General features: G+C 40.9%; 1 protein-coding gene across 1 annotated transcript; it reads left to right on the forward strand.

Moving 5' to 3' along the window:
• Positions 1–141: 141 nt before the first annotated feature.
• Positions 142–9,391, forward strand: WNT5A (Wnt family member 5A). The gene is made up of 4 exons (XM_009639328.2): positions 142–275; positions 1,446–1,711; positions 7,071–7,363; positions 8,933–9,391. The coding sequence occupies exons 1-4, from the start codon at positions 196–198 to the stop codon at positions 9,389–9,391; spliced, it is 1,098 nt and encodes a 365-aa protein (XP_009637623.1). The 5' UTR covers positions 142–195.
• The last annotated feature ends 4,931 nt before the right edge of the window (positions 9,392–14,322 follow it).

Here is a 14,322-nt window from a genome sequence, read left to right on the forward strand (position 1 = left end):
AGCAGAGCCTCGGCGGGGAGAAGGGCAGGCAAGTCAGAGTCAAGTTAAAAGGGGCCCGGATACTTCCGTTGTTTAAACTTGAATGCTCGAAAATGGTCTGAGAAGCAATAAACAATCTGATCCTTTTTCTCCCCCCTCTAGAAATCCACTGCAGTATTAATCCAAGGAGGTGCTTTGGGGACAGTTGGCAGTACAATGGCTTCTCAGTACCTCGTAGTGGCTCTGGCCATTTTCTCCTCTTTTACCCAGGTTGTAATAGAAGCCAGCTCGTGGTGGTAAGCATCTTGTATCGACTTGCTTTTAAAAGGGGGTGTCAAGATTTGCTTGATTAAATGTCTGTTTGCTTCTTATATACTTTGTTTCTGAGGGAGCACCGCATGAAGGAGACAGCAGGGGAGTAATGTTTTAGCTGTACTGTGTTGTGGAGTAAAATGAACAGGTCTCTTGAATAAGTGTAAATATGCAACATCTTGTGTTGTAAAATTTGGTTTTTAGAGTGCTGTAAAGTAGATTCTCTATGGATTTGATCATCCTTAAATTACTAGAATTGCATCTCTTTTTTAAAAGAGTCATTTCAACTGACTTAGATTAGAAACTTTGGATAGAAGAGAGAATGCTGATTTACAAGTAGAAACTTTATTATTAAAGTTTCGGTTTGAACTTTTCTGTAACTTAAATGTTTATAAATGTATTTTTGTTACAAAGAAGTACATTTAAATTTCTGCTTTGGTGAATTATCTGCTTCTGTGTAGCGTCTGATGTTGAGAGTTCTTGAAATAGGTGTTTCTCTGCTGTTTCAAGTGATCCTTTTCAGATTAATGGCCACTTTTTAATTGAAATGTATCATGTGAAGAGCACTTTAAGAATTAAGAAAACAAAGTTGATTTTGTTTACAGTGAATATACTTGCCTCCGTGTTTTTGTGTGTCCTTGGGAAGAAGCTAGAAGTAGTCTGTAGCAAGTTTCTAACTTCTGGCTTGTTAAAGGTTTCCCTATTTGTTTATGGTAGAACAGATTGAAAAATCCAGGCTTAAATTTAAAATGTGTATTAAAATAAATTGGGGTTTGGGGGGCTTTTTTCGGTTTTGCTTTATTTATTTTTCTGGCCTTGCAGTTGTTTGGAGCTTCTGTTACTTCTACTACGTCCATTTAAGCTGGTACAGGACTGCCTAGATGCAAGCCTTCCAGCTCTGCCAGTCCCTAATGTATAGTGATAACCACATGGATGGGAACTAGTAACTTCTGTTCTGTGCTGTCTTTAAAACAAAAGTTTCATATGCAAGTGCTTTTTTTTTTTCTCACCTGTTAGCAAACCCAGGAGTTGTAAGCTCCTGTATAAGATACAGTTCTGTTTGGGATTTATAGGCTATTTTGGGTGGTTTTTTTGGGTTTTGTATTTTTTTTTTTGAGTCTTCACTTTATTAATCCAAATCTTTCTTTATGCAGGTCTTTAGGGATGAACCCTATGAATCCCATGAACCCTGTTCAGATGTCAGAAGTATATATAATAGGAGCCCAGCCACTATGTAGCCAGCTAGCAGGGCTTTCCCAAGGACAGAAGAAACTCTGCCAGTTGTATCAGGACCATATGCAGTTCATTGGAGAGGGTGCAAAGACGGGCATTAAGGAGTGCCAGTATCAGTTCAGACATAGAAGATGGAATTGCAGCACTGTGGACAACAACTCTGTTTTTGGCAGAGTCATGCAGATAGGTAGGAAGCAACATCTTTATGATTAAACTCTTGTCTAAGGATATGTATGGCACATACTGTTCTGCACTTGAAACTCTTGCCAGGTTCTTACTGAGTACTGTATACAATCAAGTGTTTTAAAAGTTGGCAAAGGAGCTGAATTATTTTTAGCTGGAGGTGATTTCCCACCACTGTCCAGCCATGCGTCTTGGAAAACAAAGTAGGAATATGTATTTGCATATGGGAATAGAGGAGAAAGGAAAATGCAGCTCTGAAATTTCCTTTTAGAAAACCTGAGACAAAAAGACGGCAACCTAAGAAAATTAAAACCAGCAGCGTCTTGTAAAATTAAAGATGTCCATGTCTAGTTCCAAAGTTAGCGGCTGCATAATAAATTGCTCTTGGTCTGGAGGTTAACTGAAAATTGCTGCTCTGTCTATTAGTGCTTATAGGCAATTCCTTCTTGCTTATTAAGTTACCAGATACGGTAACTTTTTTCTCTTTTTGAGAAAAGTAGATTTATGTTAAAAATACTGTAGCAGGGAAATTTTTATGAAATCAGTTCTATCAGCAACATGTGTGATTGTCCTTGTAACTTGTATTTGATGTAATCACATCAATGGTAAGAGAGAGAGATTCCTGCTTAACATCTTATCATGATTTGGTGGGCACCCAACCCTTCCCCTATCAGATTCTCCTTGAAATGTGCTTCTCCAGTGCTCACGTGCTTCCTGCCTTTCCTGATGTTTAAGGATTTCATCGTATTTTAAAGTCCTTGGCAAAATTTTAACCAGTGCTGCTGAACTGGGTCCATGGTGAAACCTTCCTCTGACTTTCCCATGTCAGATTGCTGGGTCTGTGTAAGCAACTGAAAATGCCTATTTTTCTGCGTGACAGTTGTGATCTTTTATGTAGGGATCAGTATTGACAAACTCAGCAGTGCTTTTTAGTTGGAGATGTAAAGTAAAGCTTTTATGTCAGTTGTTTTCTGTCCTGCTTTAAAAAAATCAAGTTTTAAAACCAGACTCAAGCTAGGTTTATCTGTAAATGGCCTAACTCCAGTTAAGGTTGAAGGAATACATAACTCGCATTTGGTCTCAATTTTTGGTAAAAGAAGTTTTTATTTGGAGATTGCCAGACAAATAGAAAAAAAAAAAATCTATTGCATAAAAGTACCTAATTGGAACAGCTGATTTTAGACAAACAACCCTCGCTAGGTTTTTTGCAAGCACAGTATTAATCCCCCACATTGAGTTTGGGGTGTTGCCCTAGCCAAGCAAAAGCACATGAAACATGAAAGAAAATGTTTTCTGTACACCTTTCTGTTCTAATAATGTAAAAAATGTCAGAAAAATAATCTGTTTAAAATTGGGGCCTTCATCCTTCAGCCCTTATTTATTACCCAAGCAAGTGAAAATTAGCTCAAGGGGACTAGTGGGGTGAAGAAATGTACAGGATCAGGCCCATGATTTGTGGGGCCTGTCTCTGGAATAGATGTTTCTGCCCTCGTCAGTTGTTTTCTGTCCTGCTTTAAAAAAATCAAGTTTTAAAACCAGACTCAAGCTAGGTTTATCTGTAAATGGCCTAACTCCAGTTAAGGTTGAAGGAATACATAACTCGCATTTGGTCTCAATTTTTGGTAAAAGAAGTTTTTATTTGGAGATTGCCAGACAAATAGAAAAAAAAAAATCTATTGCATAAAAGTACCTAATTGGAACAGCTGATTTTAGACAAACAACCCTCGCTAGGTTTTTTGCAAGCACAGTATTAATCCCCCACATTGAGTTTGGGGTGTTGCCCTAGCCAAGCAAAAGCACATGAAACATGAAAGAAAATGTTTTCTGTACACCTTTCTGTTCTAATAATGTAAAAAATGTCAGAAAAATAATCTGTTTAAAATTGGGGCCTTCATCCTTCAGCCCTTATTTATTACCCAAGCAAGTGAAAATTAGCTCAAGGGGACTAGTGGGGTGAAGAAATATACAGGATCAGGCCCATGATTTGTGGGGCCTGTCTCTGGAATAGATGTTTCTGCCCTCCCCAAGTATGACAGGTCTATTTAAAGGTGGTTTCTTTCAAGTTAAATAACTTTGCCGCACCCTTCTCCTGAATATGACTGTATTAGCTGTCGTCTACACAGCAATTCATCATGTAATTAAGCCACTTATTCTAATTGCAGATGGAAGCAAGGTTAATAGCCATATTCAAGAGTTAAAGAGCCTAAAGAGTGTATTCACTGGGAACAAGAAAGGTGCTGTGGGTAACAGTTGTATTATTTCACGCTGACCTTCGGTAATGACCAGTTGTTGTTCCTCTGAGTGGAAGGAAATATGGGTGCTTTTAATAGGTACTGATGCAGTTTTGCTTCAGCCCGCCGTACCCTGGATTTTCGGGGACTGGCAGATACTCCTTGCTCTCACCAGCATGAGAAGATGGTAGTCAGGACCTGACTGCACGTAGTCTGGGAGGATTTATGTCATCTGAGCTAACGACCGGGTTGTCGCTGGCTGCGCACAGGAGAGCGCCTAGGTGAAGCACTGACTGACAGCACAGTAATTACCCCAATGTATAAATGGACAGTCTTTCTTCCAGGATTTATCCTGCAAAGTTAGCTAAAGCTGTACAAATAAACCTAGCATTGGGTTTGGAAACTTGCTCTGTGGCTTATTGAACTGCAAAATTTTAGTGCTTTTGTTCCCTGCTGCTCTCCTTTGCTGCTGGTTCCCAGGTCAGGCCATGGTCCTTACTGCCTTCACTGCCTTGCGCCATCTCCTGGCTTTGTGGCTGGCCCTGGGCTGCCTGTGCTTGGGCTTTGCAAACAGCTAAATCCTAATATAAATTAAAATAACTGGATCCTCCCCCAACAGCTTGGTGTAGTTGGGGTCCAGTTTATTCATGCCTGCCGCCTGATGTTGAATGCTTTTAAAATACAAGACAAAGAACATTTTGTATCTTACGTTCAGGTATAAAAAAAAATTGTTCTGTTCTTGCAGACTTATTCATATCAAGTGTAAAGCTCAGCTCCTTGCTCTGTGGGTGGCTTCCTACAGAGTATGTATATTGAACAGTTCCATTTCTGTGTTTTATATATATGGGCGAGAGGGGACTCGAACGTGTTTGGAATGTGTGTTTCCTTGCCATGGCTACAATAGAGAGAAATGCTGGACTGTGGGAAAAGACAGATATGTTTGACAGTGAAGGAAAGCACAGTTGTGCCTAAAGACTTTAAAAAAAATTATTCAGAGTAACTCATCCATGTGGAACCATCACTCTTAATGTGTTCCTGGGGTCGATGACTTGAGACAGCGTTGGCTTGCAACCTGCGGGGGCTTGAAATCCACTTCAGCAGCTGATGCTATTTTATAATTTGCCTAAATGTTCAAAGAGGGAACTTGCAGGGCAACTCGCCTTTCTGTACCCCAGCCTTTCCTTCTCCTTCCCACTAAAAGTAAGTTCTTTAAAATATGCTCCAGGATAATAATGAAAACTAGTCAAAAAAAAGAGTCAGCTTTATGAGTTTAAATCCTGCAATAAACAGCATAGTTAACCATGTGAAAGCATGAGCTAACTAAACATGAAAAGAATAAAACGGAACGGAAGAGGCAAGTCCTGTGGTCCGAAGCAGACCACGTTTTCTTTCCTCTAAATCTAGTAGAAATTTTGCTTAAGGAATTAATCCAAAAATGTGTGTTACAGAACAAATGGGAACATTAAAATCTCTGTGAGGTTCCCCCTGCTATAGTTTACAGTAAATGCAAGGCATAAGTCACCACATGAAGCCAAATCTTTTTTTAACTGAAAAGGTTGCTCCCACAACCCTTTATACCCATGCAAGCACCTCCACGAGCAGGTGTCTGTGAGAACAGACCACTGTAAGGAAGGGAGCAAAATGCTTCTCATCTTCATTCAATCTGATCTTTCCCAGTATAAGAATTCCAATTTTTCCCATTTAAAACTAGCATCTATTACTGAAATTAATCCAGCGGGTGACAGCTGTTATATTAACAAAGCTGCTCTGAGCACAGCGTCATCTTCAAGTTAAATATGGGCCAGACTGCAAATTATTTATGTTCCAGAACACTCAAAAGCTCCTATTAGGTTTGACCTGTTATGGTAGGTCTTGGCTGGTCTTGTACAAAGAGTTTCTGCCTCAAAATGTTGCTGCCTGAATACATATGGCACGTCCAAAACGCAACTTCTCAAAGCCCTAATTTTACAAGGGCCGATGCTGTTCCCTAAGAAAAATCTTACAAAATCAAGATAAATAACTAGCTTGATCTATTTATTGGACTAAAGATTAGAAATAAAATATAACAACCCATATAAATAAAAAATTTAAAAAAAAATATTCTCAGTCATTTTGGGAATCTTTCTTGGAAAAGACCCAGTGGGATGCTGTCTCTGAAGGTGAAAAGCAAACTTCAAGTGGGCTCTCTGGTGCAAATTTTATGGGGTTGGTTTGTTTGTTTGAAGGCTTTTCTAGTTGTAGTCAGAACTTGTGGCAGCCTTGGAAAAGTGATAGGGGAAGTCAGGCTCTAAATAAAGATGGAATTAGATACCATCAAGAGGATGGTACGTGGCCATATCTTGCGTTGTGGGTATTGTAACTTCTTCCAAAAGTTTGAAACTTGAGGTTTTCAATTTCCATTTAAGGGCACCAGATGCAGGAGAAAACCTTCAAGGCCGCCTTGTGCCAAGGGTTTTTCCTTCCCTGTAATTTGTAAAGATGATTGTCCATGGGTTCACTTGCCATATTCACATGAGCTGGAGTGGTGGATACTAAACAGCACAGGTTGTTGTTAGTTTTAAATAGCCTCCTACAGAAGTGCCTGCCGTCCGCAGAGGGTGAAAAGTTGTGTGTTATTCTGCTGCACATTTCTTTTGATACCAGGAGGCTTTGTAAAATGCTATAACTTTAAAGAAATTGGAACAAGTGGGTGAAGTGCATAAATCATGTTTGAGAAGTAGGATTTAAAAACCAGACTTTTAAAAGTTGTATTGAACATCTCCTTTTTCTGAAAGACAGAGAGTCCGTTTCCCTTCCTACCCCTCACACGCCGGCATGGTTGCTTCGGCCCTGCTGGCATTGTGCGATGGCCCCAGCTCACCTCCTCCCCGCTCCCTCCTCCAGGCTTTCACCAGCATGAATGAGAAGCGACTCCTGCTCTTCACAAACACCATGTGAGCTCTAATGGGATTGGTTTCACCTGGTTTTTTTGGAGTGAAGACATTTTGTGGAACATGGTTCAGGGTTACTCTACCTTTTAGTAGGCGAGTGAATTTTGGTGGCTCCTGGAGAGCCTTTGCCCTCCCGGTTTGTTGGCAGGCAGGGAGCGGTGCACATGGGCTCTTCCCTAACACCGCTTATCTTTCCGCACAGGGAGCCGGGAGACAGCGTTCACCTACGCAGTGAGCGCGGCTGGGGTGGTCAACGCCATGAGCCGTGCCTGCCGGGAGGGCGAGCTCTCCTCCTGTGGCTGCAGCCGAGCAGCCCGGCCCAAGGACTTACCCCGGGACTGGCTTTGGGGTGGCTGCGGGGATAACATCGAATACGGATACCGCTTCGCCAAGGAGTTCGTTGACGCCCGGGAGCGCGAGAGAGTTTACCAGAGAGGCTCCTACGAGAGCGCCCGCATCATGATGAACCTGCACAACAACGAGGCTGGGAGAAGAGTAAGTGGCTACAAAACAGCACAGCCCTCTGCCCCTGTCCACGTCCCTCCTTTTGGGGAAAGACGTGCTTTGGCGAGGCACAGGGCCGTGCTGGGCGGTGACTGGCCACCAAGGCTTGTCTCCATTTCGATGCATAAAACAAGAAAATAGCAGGGTGTAGGTGGGTGGGGAGTAGATGAATTCGTCTTGCTCCTGGTTGTCTGACAGCCCTATTGCCTTCCCCATGGGGGAGGATCGGAAATGAAGGACGTTGTGTTTCCCTCCATGTTGTTTCATTAAAAGTGCCCAGCTCACGTGGATTTTCTGTAGAACAGGCTTTTATTAGTTTGTATTTCCCACCAGGTCAGCGTGCGTTGGAGGGGAGAGGGACGTGCTAGGCTTCCCAGGCTGGAATCGTGCCGCGGGATTGTTCTGAGTCTTTTCGGTTTTGGTTTGGTTTTTTTTTTTTTTCCCTGCTTTAAGAGGATGTGAAAAGATCCTCCATATTATTAGAAAACATGGTCTTCTGTGGTTAAACATGTCTTTATGGTTTCTTTAATCTCGAAAATGCCTTAAATGAATGGGTGTAAACTTTTCTTTTTTTTAATAGTCTGAATACGAAGAGCCAAAATCATTATTTTCCTAGAGCTTTAAGTGCCAGAAATAGTCGGCTGGAGACTTTACACTTGTGTTCTAAGGTGAAGGAGGATGAAAGATAATTGAAAATTAATAGTATTTAAATGTGAGAGGAGGGTGTCTGAAAGCAATGGACCGGCCAATTTACTATTAGCAAGAAGAAAAATTACACTTTCACAGTTGCTTACGGAGACTCAAGCATTTTTTTCCTTCCTCAGCCTCATCTTTGCAGTGCCATTTGGCAGCGTTAAGACTCTCTGTAACTGCTGGGTGGAAGTTGTCTACAGTATCATCTAATGTGTCAGACCCCAGGATTTTTGGGGCAGTGTCAACACTGACTCTTATTTCTATTTGTACAGGGCAAATGACTGATATTTCCCTGCCAAAGCTTTGTAAAGAGGATATTGCTATGTAGCTCTGTCTCCCACCCATAGGTGTTTGGGGGTTTCTTCTTGGATGAAGTCTCTCTTGCGGAGCAATATTTGGGATAGGAGGAGGTTGCCGAGCCAAGAGTAGACAATCAGCTGCAGTGGAGCCAGGATCAAGAGAAAAAAATCCCTAATTGCAGCCTCAAGCAGAGATCAATAGAGAGAGTAACTCGGATAGAAAATAAAGGGATGTTTTACATTTCTCAATGAAACAGCAAAATCCTTTGCTGGCATGAGAACGAATTCCTAAAATTTGAATGCAGCCTGACGAATGCTGCTGTCTGGGCTGCGTGTGCACTGCTGTGGCTGTCTCTGCGGTGGGGAGAGGCCGGCAAGAGCGCTCCCCTCCTCCTGCCGGCTGACGGGGGTGCTCGGGGTGCCTGCGTGTCTGCTTGCAGGAGGGAAGGGATGCTGAGGCCTGTATTGTGGAGGGGCGAGCGGGAATGCAACAGAGGGCAGGAACTGAGGGGAATAAATGCTTTCACAGCCATGCTAATCTTTTGCTTTCTCTCCCTGGCTCCTCCAGACTGTGTACAACCTGGCTGACGTGGCCTGTAAGTGCCATGGTGTCTCTGGTTCCTGTAGCCTGAAGACCTGTTGGCTGCAGCTTGGGGATTTCCGCAAGGTAGGCGATGCCCTGAAAGAGAAATACGATAGCGCTGCTGCCATGAAACTCAACAGCCGAGGCAAGCTGGTGCAAGTGAATAGCCGCTTCAACGCACCCACCATCCACGACTTGGTCTACATCGATCCCAGCCCTGACTACTGTGTGCGCAACGAGAGCACCGGGTCTCTGGGTACCCAGGGCCGCCTTTGCAATAAGACCTCGGAGGGCATGGACGGCTGTGAACTAATGTGCTGTGGCCGGGGGTATGACCAGTTCAAGACCGTGCAGCGAGAGCGCTGCCACTGCAAGTTCCACTGGTGCTGCTACGTGAAATGCAAGTTGTGCACAGAGATCGTGGACCAATTTGTGTGCAAATAGGGGACGGACGAGGTGGGAGGAACTGCAGCCACCTGCCAGCAAGGGGTGCAGGCCCCTCTCCCCTTCCACAGGACTATCTCCACTTTATTTATAGAGTCCAATGAGTTGTCCTCTTTTTAAAAAAAAAAAAAAAAAAAAAAAAAAAAAAAAGGTGGGAGAAGGAAAAAGTTAAAAAAAAAAAAGAAAGAAAAAAGAAAAATATAAAGGTTGCAAAGAGAAGTGCCTGGAAACCCTTTCTGCATCCATTCCAGAACTGTGTGCGGCTTATATTTTTGGCAATAATGGGGGAGAACCTGAGAATATTTATTTTACAAAGTAAAGAAAAAAAAAATTGACTTTTCTTAAAAACAATAGAGTATGTAGTTTGAGGGGAAAATCCAGCATATCCTAATTTAGTCCCATGGGACGTAATACATGTGCAGTAGGCAGAGCAACCATGTAATGTGCTTGGGGTGTTAGAACAATCCTTATGGATGTGAGGAACACACAGATCTGTCCATGACTTTTAGTTTCAGACACTAGAAGTTATCAGAATAGGGTATATAAAGCTGTTTGGTACATTTAGGGCTCTGTAAATAAGGGGTGGTATCACAAAGTGCAGTGTCGGTTGCATATCTGAATGTGCCTGCTTGAGTATGCAATGCCATCGGAGTGTAAAGAGCAAAGGATCGTAAAGGCTTCAACTGCGCTACTCCTGAGTCACTGTGTCTGCTTCCAGAACCTAACAGGACCAAAAAAACCAAACCAGAAACCCCTGCCTTGACGAATTATAAAGATATTCTTCGAGGCAGAATTTGGCCTTAGTAGCTAGTGGTGGAGTTGGAGTGTCCCGTCTCACAGAGCAGTGCTTCGCTCCTGCCCGTACGGAGAGCAGCCGAGGCGCAGCCTGCGTGGAGCGCTGTGGCTGGGCGGAGGGCAGCTGTGTGCTTGCAAACAGTTTCGGTCTCCCAGCCTGGAAAGCCCATAGAAAAAAGAATTCCCCAAATTTGAAAATGCTTTAAAAATGGTATAATAGCTGGCTGTCTTTTGAAATACAGCTTGACAAATAACTCCTCTAATTTTATGTGAGAAAATAAGTCATTAGAGATCCACTCATGGAATGATTGATTTTTATTTTTTTTCGCAGATTTTGGGAACGCTTTGACTCAAGGAGACAATAGTTTCATATTGTAATAACATTAACTGGCTATTATAGTTCAATGAGATGTTGCAGCAATACCAAATTTATCATCCTATGTCTTTAATACACATGCTTTAGATAATATATTGCAGATATACACTACAACTGTTCAGACTATACTTGAGCAGTTACATATATATGGGAGAACTGTGGTCTTCTGGTGTCTGATATTTCAAAGCTTTTTGTACATATATATTTTAATGATTTAAGAAATAATAAAACTTTTAAATTGCAGGGGCAGTTCATCCCCCATTTTCTTTTTCAGATCTCTTCAGGTTTTTTAGATTGATTCTAACCTTTTGATGGTTTTTTTTTTAATTATTATTTTTGAAAGCTTTTATAATTCAAAAGTTTTAAGGATGATCACGAAGAAGTAAGCCTCTTCCCCGCTTTAGGACTTTCTTGGGCGGTTGCTAGAGGCAGCACCCTGCACTTGTATTGATACTGGTCTGGAGATCGCTTCTATTCCACTCTCGCGTTCAGGGCATTATTGATTATTGCTGAAAGGAGACACCTTCCAGTTCTAAAATGTGCACATTTGGCCCTTGCTTTTCAGTTTTTGAAATGGAAATTGTTATTTGTTGAACAATATGCGTCCCCCAATGCTGTGTAGTTACACAGGATTTCATCATTGGTGCAGATGCCTCTTTCCTACTCAGTCCCACCCAACAAATAAAGAAAACATTTTTGCAAATACTAAGTGAGGAAAATCTTTCACTTTAGCCTAGTTGTACTAAAGCCTTAACTTTTCACGAGCCTTTAAGCTGTATCATTAAGTTCATCTTGATCATTTATCATCTTCTTAAATGGCGCTTTATTGCTCTTAATTTATTGTACAAGGACATATTTACCCCTCATCTTCAGATGTTTGCAAAGGATATCTTTAAAATAAGATAAATAAAGCACTAATTCATTGAATATGTCACTTTGGTTTTATTGTACAAAAAACATGATAATTTTTTTTCATTTGCTGAATCACCTCTTGTTCCTTTTTAGTGACTTTTGTCTGAGCAGAACTGAATCTCATGATCCTAGCTATTAAAACACTATTTAATGTAAAATATTTTACTTGTCATTCAGATATGTAAATCTTCTATGCCCTTTCCTCTGTTCTGTACATTTAATGTACATATTTCTGTCTTGCGTGATTTGTATATTTCACTGGTTTAAAAAAAAAAAAAAGAAAGGATTATGCCATAATGGAAGATAGACTATAAAAATAAAACTTTGGTTGTATATTGGGAAGTGGTTTTAATTATCTTTCAGAGGAGGGTTTGTTAAAACAACGAGCAGAGTTGATTCTTAAATTTACTATGTGGTAAAACAGAGAAGTGATTGTTCGCCGAACATACAAAGTACATCTTGAAGTTTTATTTCTATATTAAGAAGGCATACAGATGCCACTGCGTCTTAAATAGAAGGGAAAAAAAAAACCGAATCCCATCTCAAATCCCTGCGACTGTGAACTAGAAAACATTTCAGAGATCGGTAAGTACTCCGTTGGTAATGGATAGGGACCTGGGTTAATGTTAGTTGTGTGAAGATGGATTCTTGGACAGTGGGGCCTGATCCTGTGAAGGGCTTCCTCCAGTAACCCCAGCAATGGCAGCAGGATCCTTGTGTGAGCAAAGGTTTCCAACATGACTGAGTTTTCAGGCCTCATTTGTGCGGTTTGGGTTGTGCCTGCGGTCACTGAGGTGTGGTTCTCCCACCCATCAGCCTGACTGCATTTGGGCTGGCAAGGTGAAAGCTCACCAGTTTTTCCTTAGACTTCTTGCCCAGAAATTGAGTGTGTATGGAGGGAAGAATCCTTACAAAAAAACCCAAAAAAGACAAAGTACAATGAAGTGTTAGTAGTAAGGAATTAAAGTAGAAAATGAAAATGAATGTAAAAGCCAAGCCTTCTCTTTTGCAACTCACTTTTCTTTGAAATGATTTCCTGAGTAAGTTATAATTTTTTTCTGCTATAGAGAGCTTGATGAATTAGCGGCCTTTCTCTACCTCTCTTCTGCTTCTTTTCCTTTTTTTTTTTTTTTTTTTTTTACCCGAGGATAACCTTCTAACATATCGAAACTCCTTCTGGCTGCCAAGAATGTATTATCCCACAAACCAGTAGACCAACATCATGTGTTTAAAATAGCGATTCTGGGCAAATGCAACGTTCTGTGGTCCTATTACTGACATCTGGTTCAGTTTTCCTTCACTTGTATATTGACCAGTATTCTTTATTGCAAAAACACAGCCCCTATTTAGGAAAGTCAGCATTTTTTTGGACTGGATTGTATTCAACCTCCTCCCAATAACAGAAAAGTTACCAAAAATTTCTTTATTGGCAACAGTAAATATCTGTATTCAAAATAGTCATTATGGGCTCAGATACAAGAGAATTGTTTTTTAATATTCAGCAAAGTTTATCTGTTTAATTTTGTTCTAAATGCTGTTATCCCCTGGTTCAATCTCTTCAAACCTTTGTGTTCAGCTATGGCTTTGCCAATACAGATTTTCACAAATATATATAATTTTAATAATTATAAAATACATACTTTTTGCAAATTATTGAAGCCCCAGGTGTTAGCAGGGAGTGTGTCAGTAACAGGGGAGAAAGCTGAAGAAGTGAATGGCAGCTTCAGGTCAGGCACTGCATGCAGAAAGCAAGCTAAAATCCTTCTTTTCTCAAAGACGCATTTGACAGAATGATCCTATGAAGATGAGGCAAAACTTGTAGAAATTAGTACTGAAGCTGACAGAAAGGCTGCTTTCCTTTGGGTAAGGGTTCATGAGAAATAATATCTGTCCGTTAGGATATTCATTGCAAAAGGATATTCACTGAATCAGGAAAGGCATTTAGTTTTTTCTTCTGGACTATATGCTAGAGGAAACTATGAAAACAAAGGGGAAAAATAAAGGTCTCTTAAAAATATATTCATATATAGCTTCTGTACGTACTTGTTGACTGTGGTAGTCTTAAAATTGCTTATCTGTTATTGAAGTTGGTTTGGAAGGCAGGCCAAGATACGTTGTTTCGCTCTTCAAACTATTTAAAATCCTGAATGGGAAAAAAAAAAAGAAAGAAAAGACCTTTCTCCTCTACTACAGGCTCTGGTATATCTGTTTATGTTGCAGCGGGATAAATGTACCACATAGGAGTGCAGTGAAGGGTTTGTACATGAAATTTTGTTTTTTTAAAAGGTGTGATTAAAAAAACCCAATCTGTTTCATTCTCTGCTCATATATGAGATCGCGTGTATGCATTTGTATATATTCTGCTGGTATTTTCCAATTGTCTTGGCCAAATTCTGCTTTTAGTTATGGTTAGGCATCTCTCCTGACTTTGGTGGTGTCATATGAGCCTGACATTTTTCGACCAGACGTGAAGGCCCCCCTGCTCAAAGAGAATGCATATGAAATATATCAGCCTTTCTTCTCTGGCTGGTTATTTAAACATGGGTAACTGAATTATTGTGAAACAAATTCTGGGACTGCAGCTGCAAAAGCAGTAATACAGTATATTTGTAGTGATGTTTCTACACCATACCTCCTAATTTCCCAGTTGATTTCCAGTGCAGACAGAAAGTCTAGAATGCATGTGGTATGTTCCTCATCATATATTTTATAAATCTAAAATAATGATTTGCCAATTACTGTTTCTATTATAGACATAAAATTAGATATTTCGGGATCTCATGATTTCATGAAGACCTCTTACCTTTGGCTGTATTGGACGGTGCTGGCTGGGAGCATCACTGAGCAG

This window comes from Egretta garzetta, unplaced genomic scaffold (assembly GCF_000687185.1).
Source record: "Egretta garzetta isolate BGI_Z169 unplaced genomic scaffold, ASM68718v1 scaffold215, whole genome shotgun sequence".
In the NCBI taxonomy this organism is placed as follows: Eukaryota; Metazoa; Chordata; class Aves; order Pelecaniformes; family Ardeidae; genus Egretta; species Egretta garzetta.

Excerpts from the sequence above, each read along its gene's own strand:
- WNT5A (XM_009639328.2), top strand. The coding sequence starts at position 196 with ATGGCTTCTCAGTACCTCGTAGTGGCTCTGGCCATTTTCTCCTCTTTT. Across the intron at positions 276-1,445 it reads ATAGAAGCCAGCTCGTGGTG|GTCTTTAGGGATGAACCCTA; the intron begins GTAAGCATCTTG and ends TTCTTTATGCAG. Across the intron at positions 7,364-8,932 it reads ACAACGAGGCTGGGAGAAGA|ACTGTGTACAACCTGGCTGA; the intron begins GTAAGTGGCTAC and ends TGGCTCCTCCAG.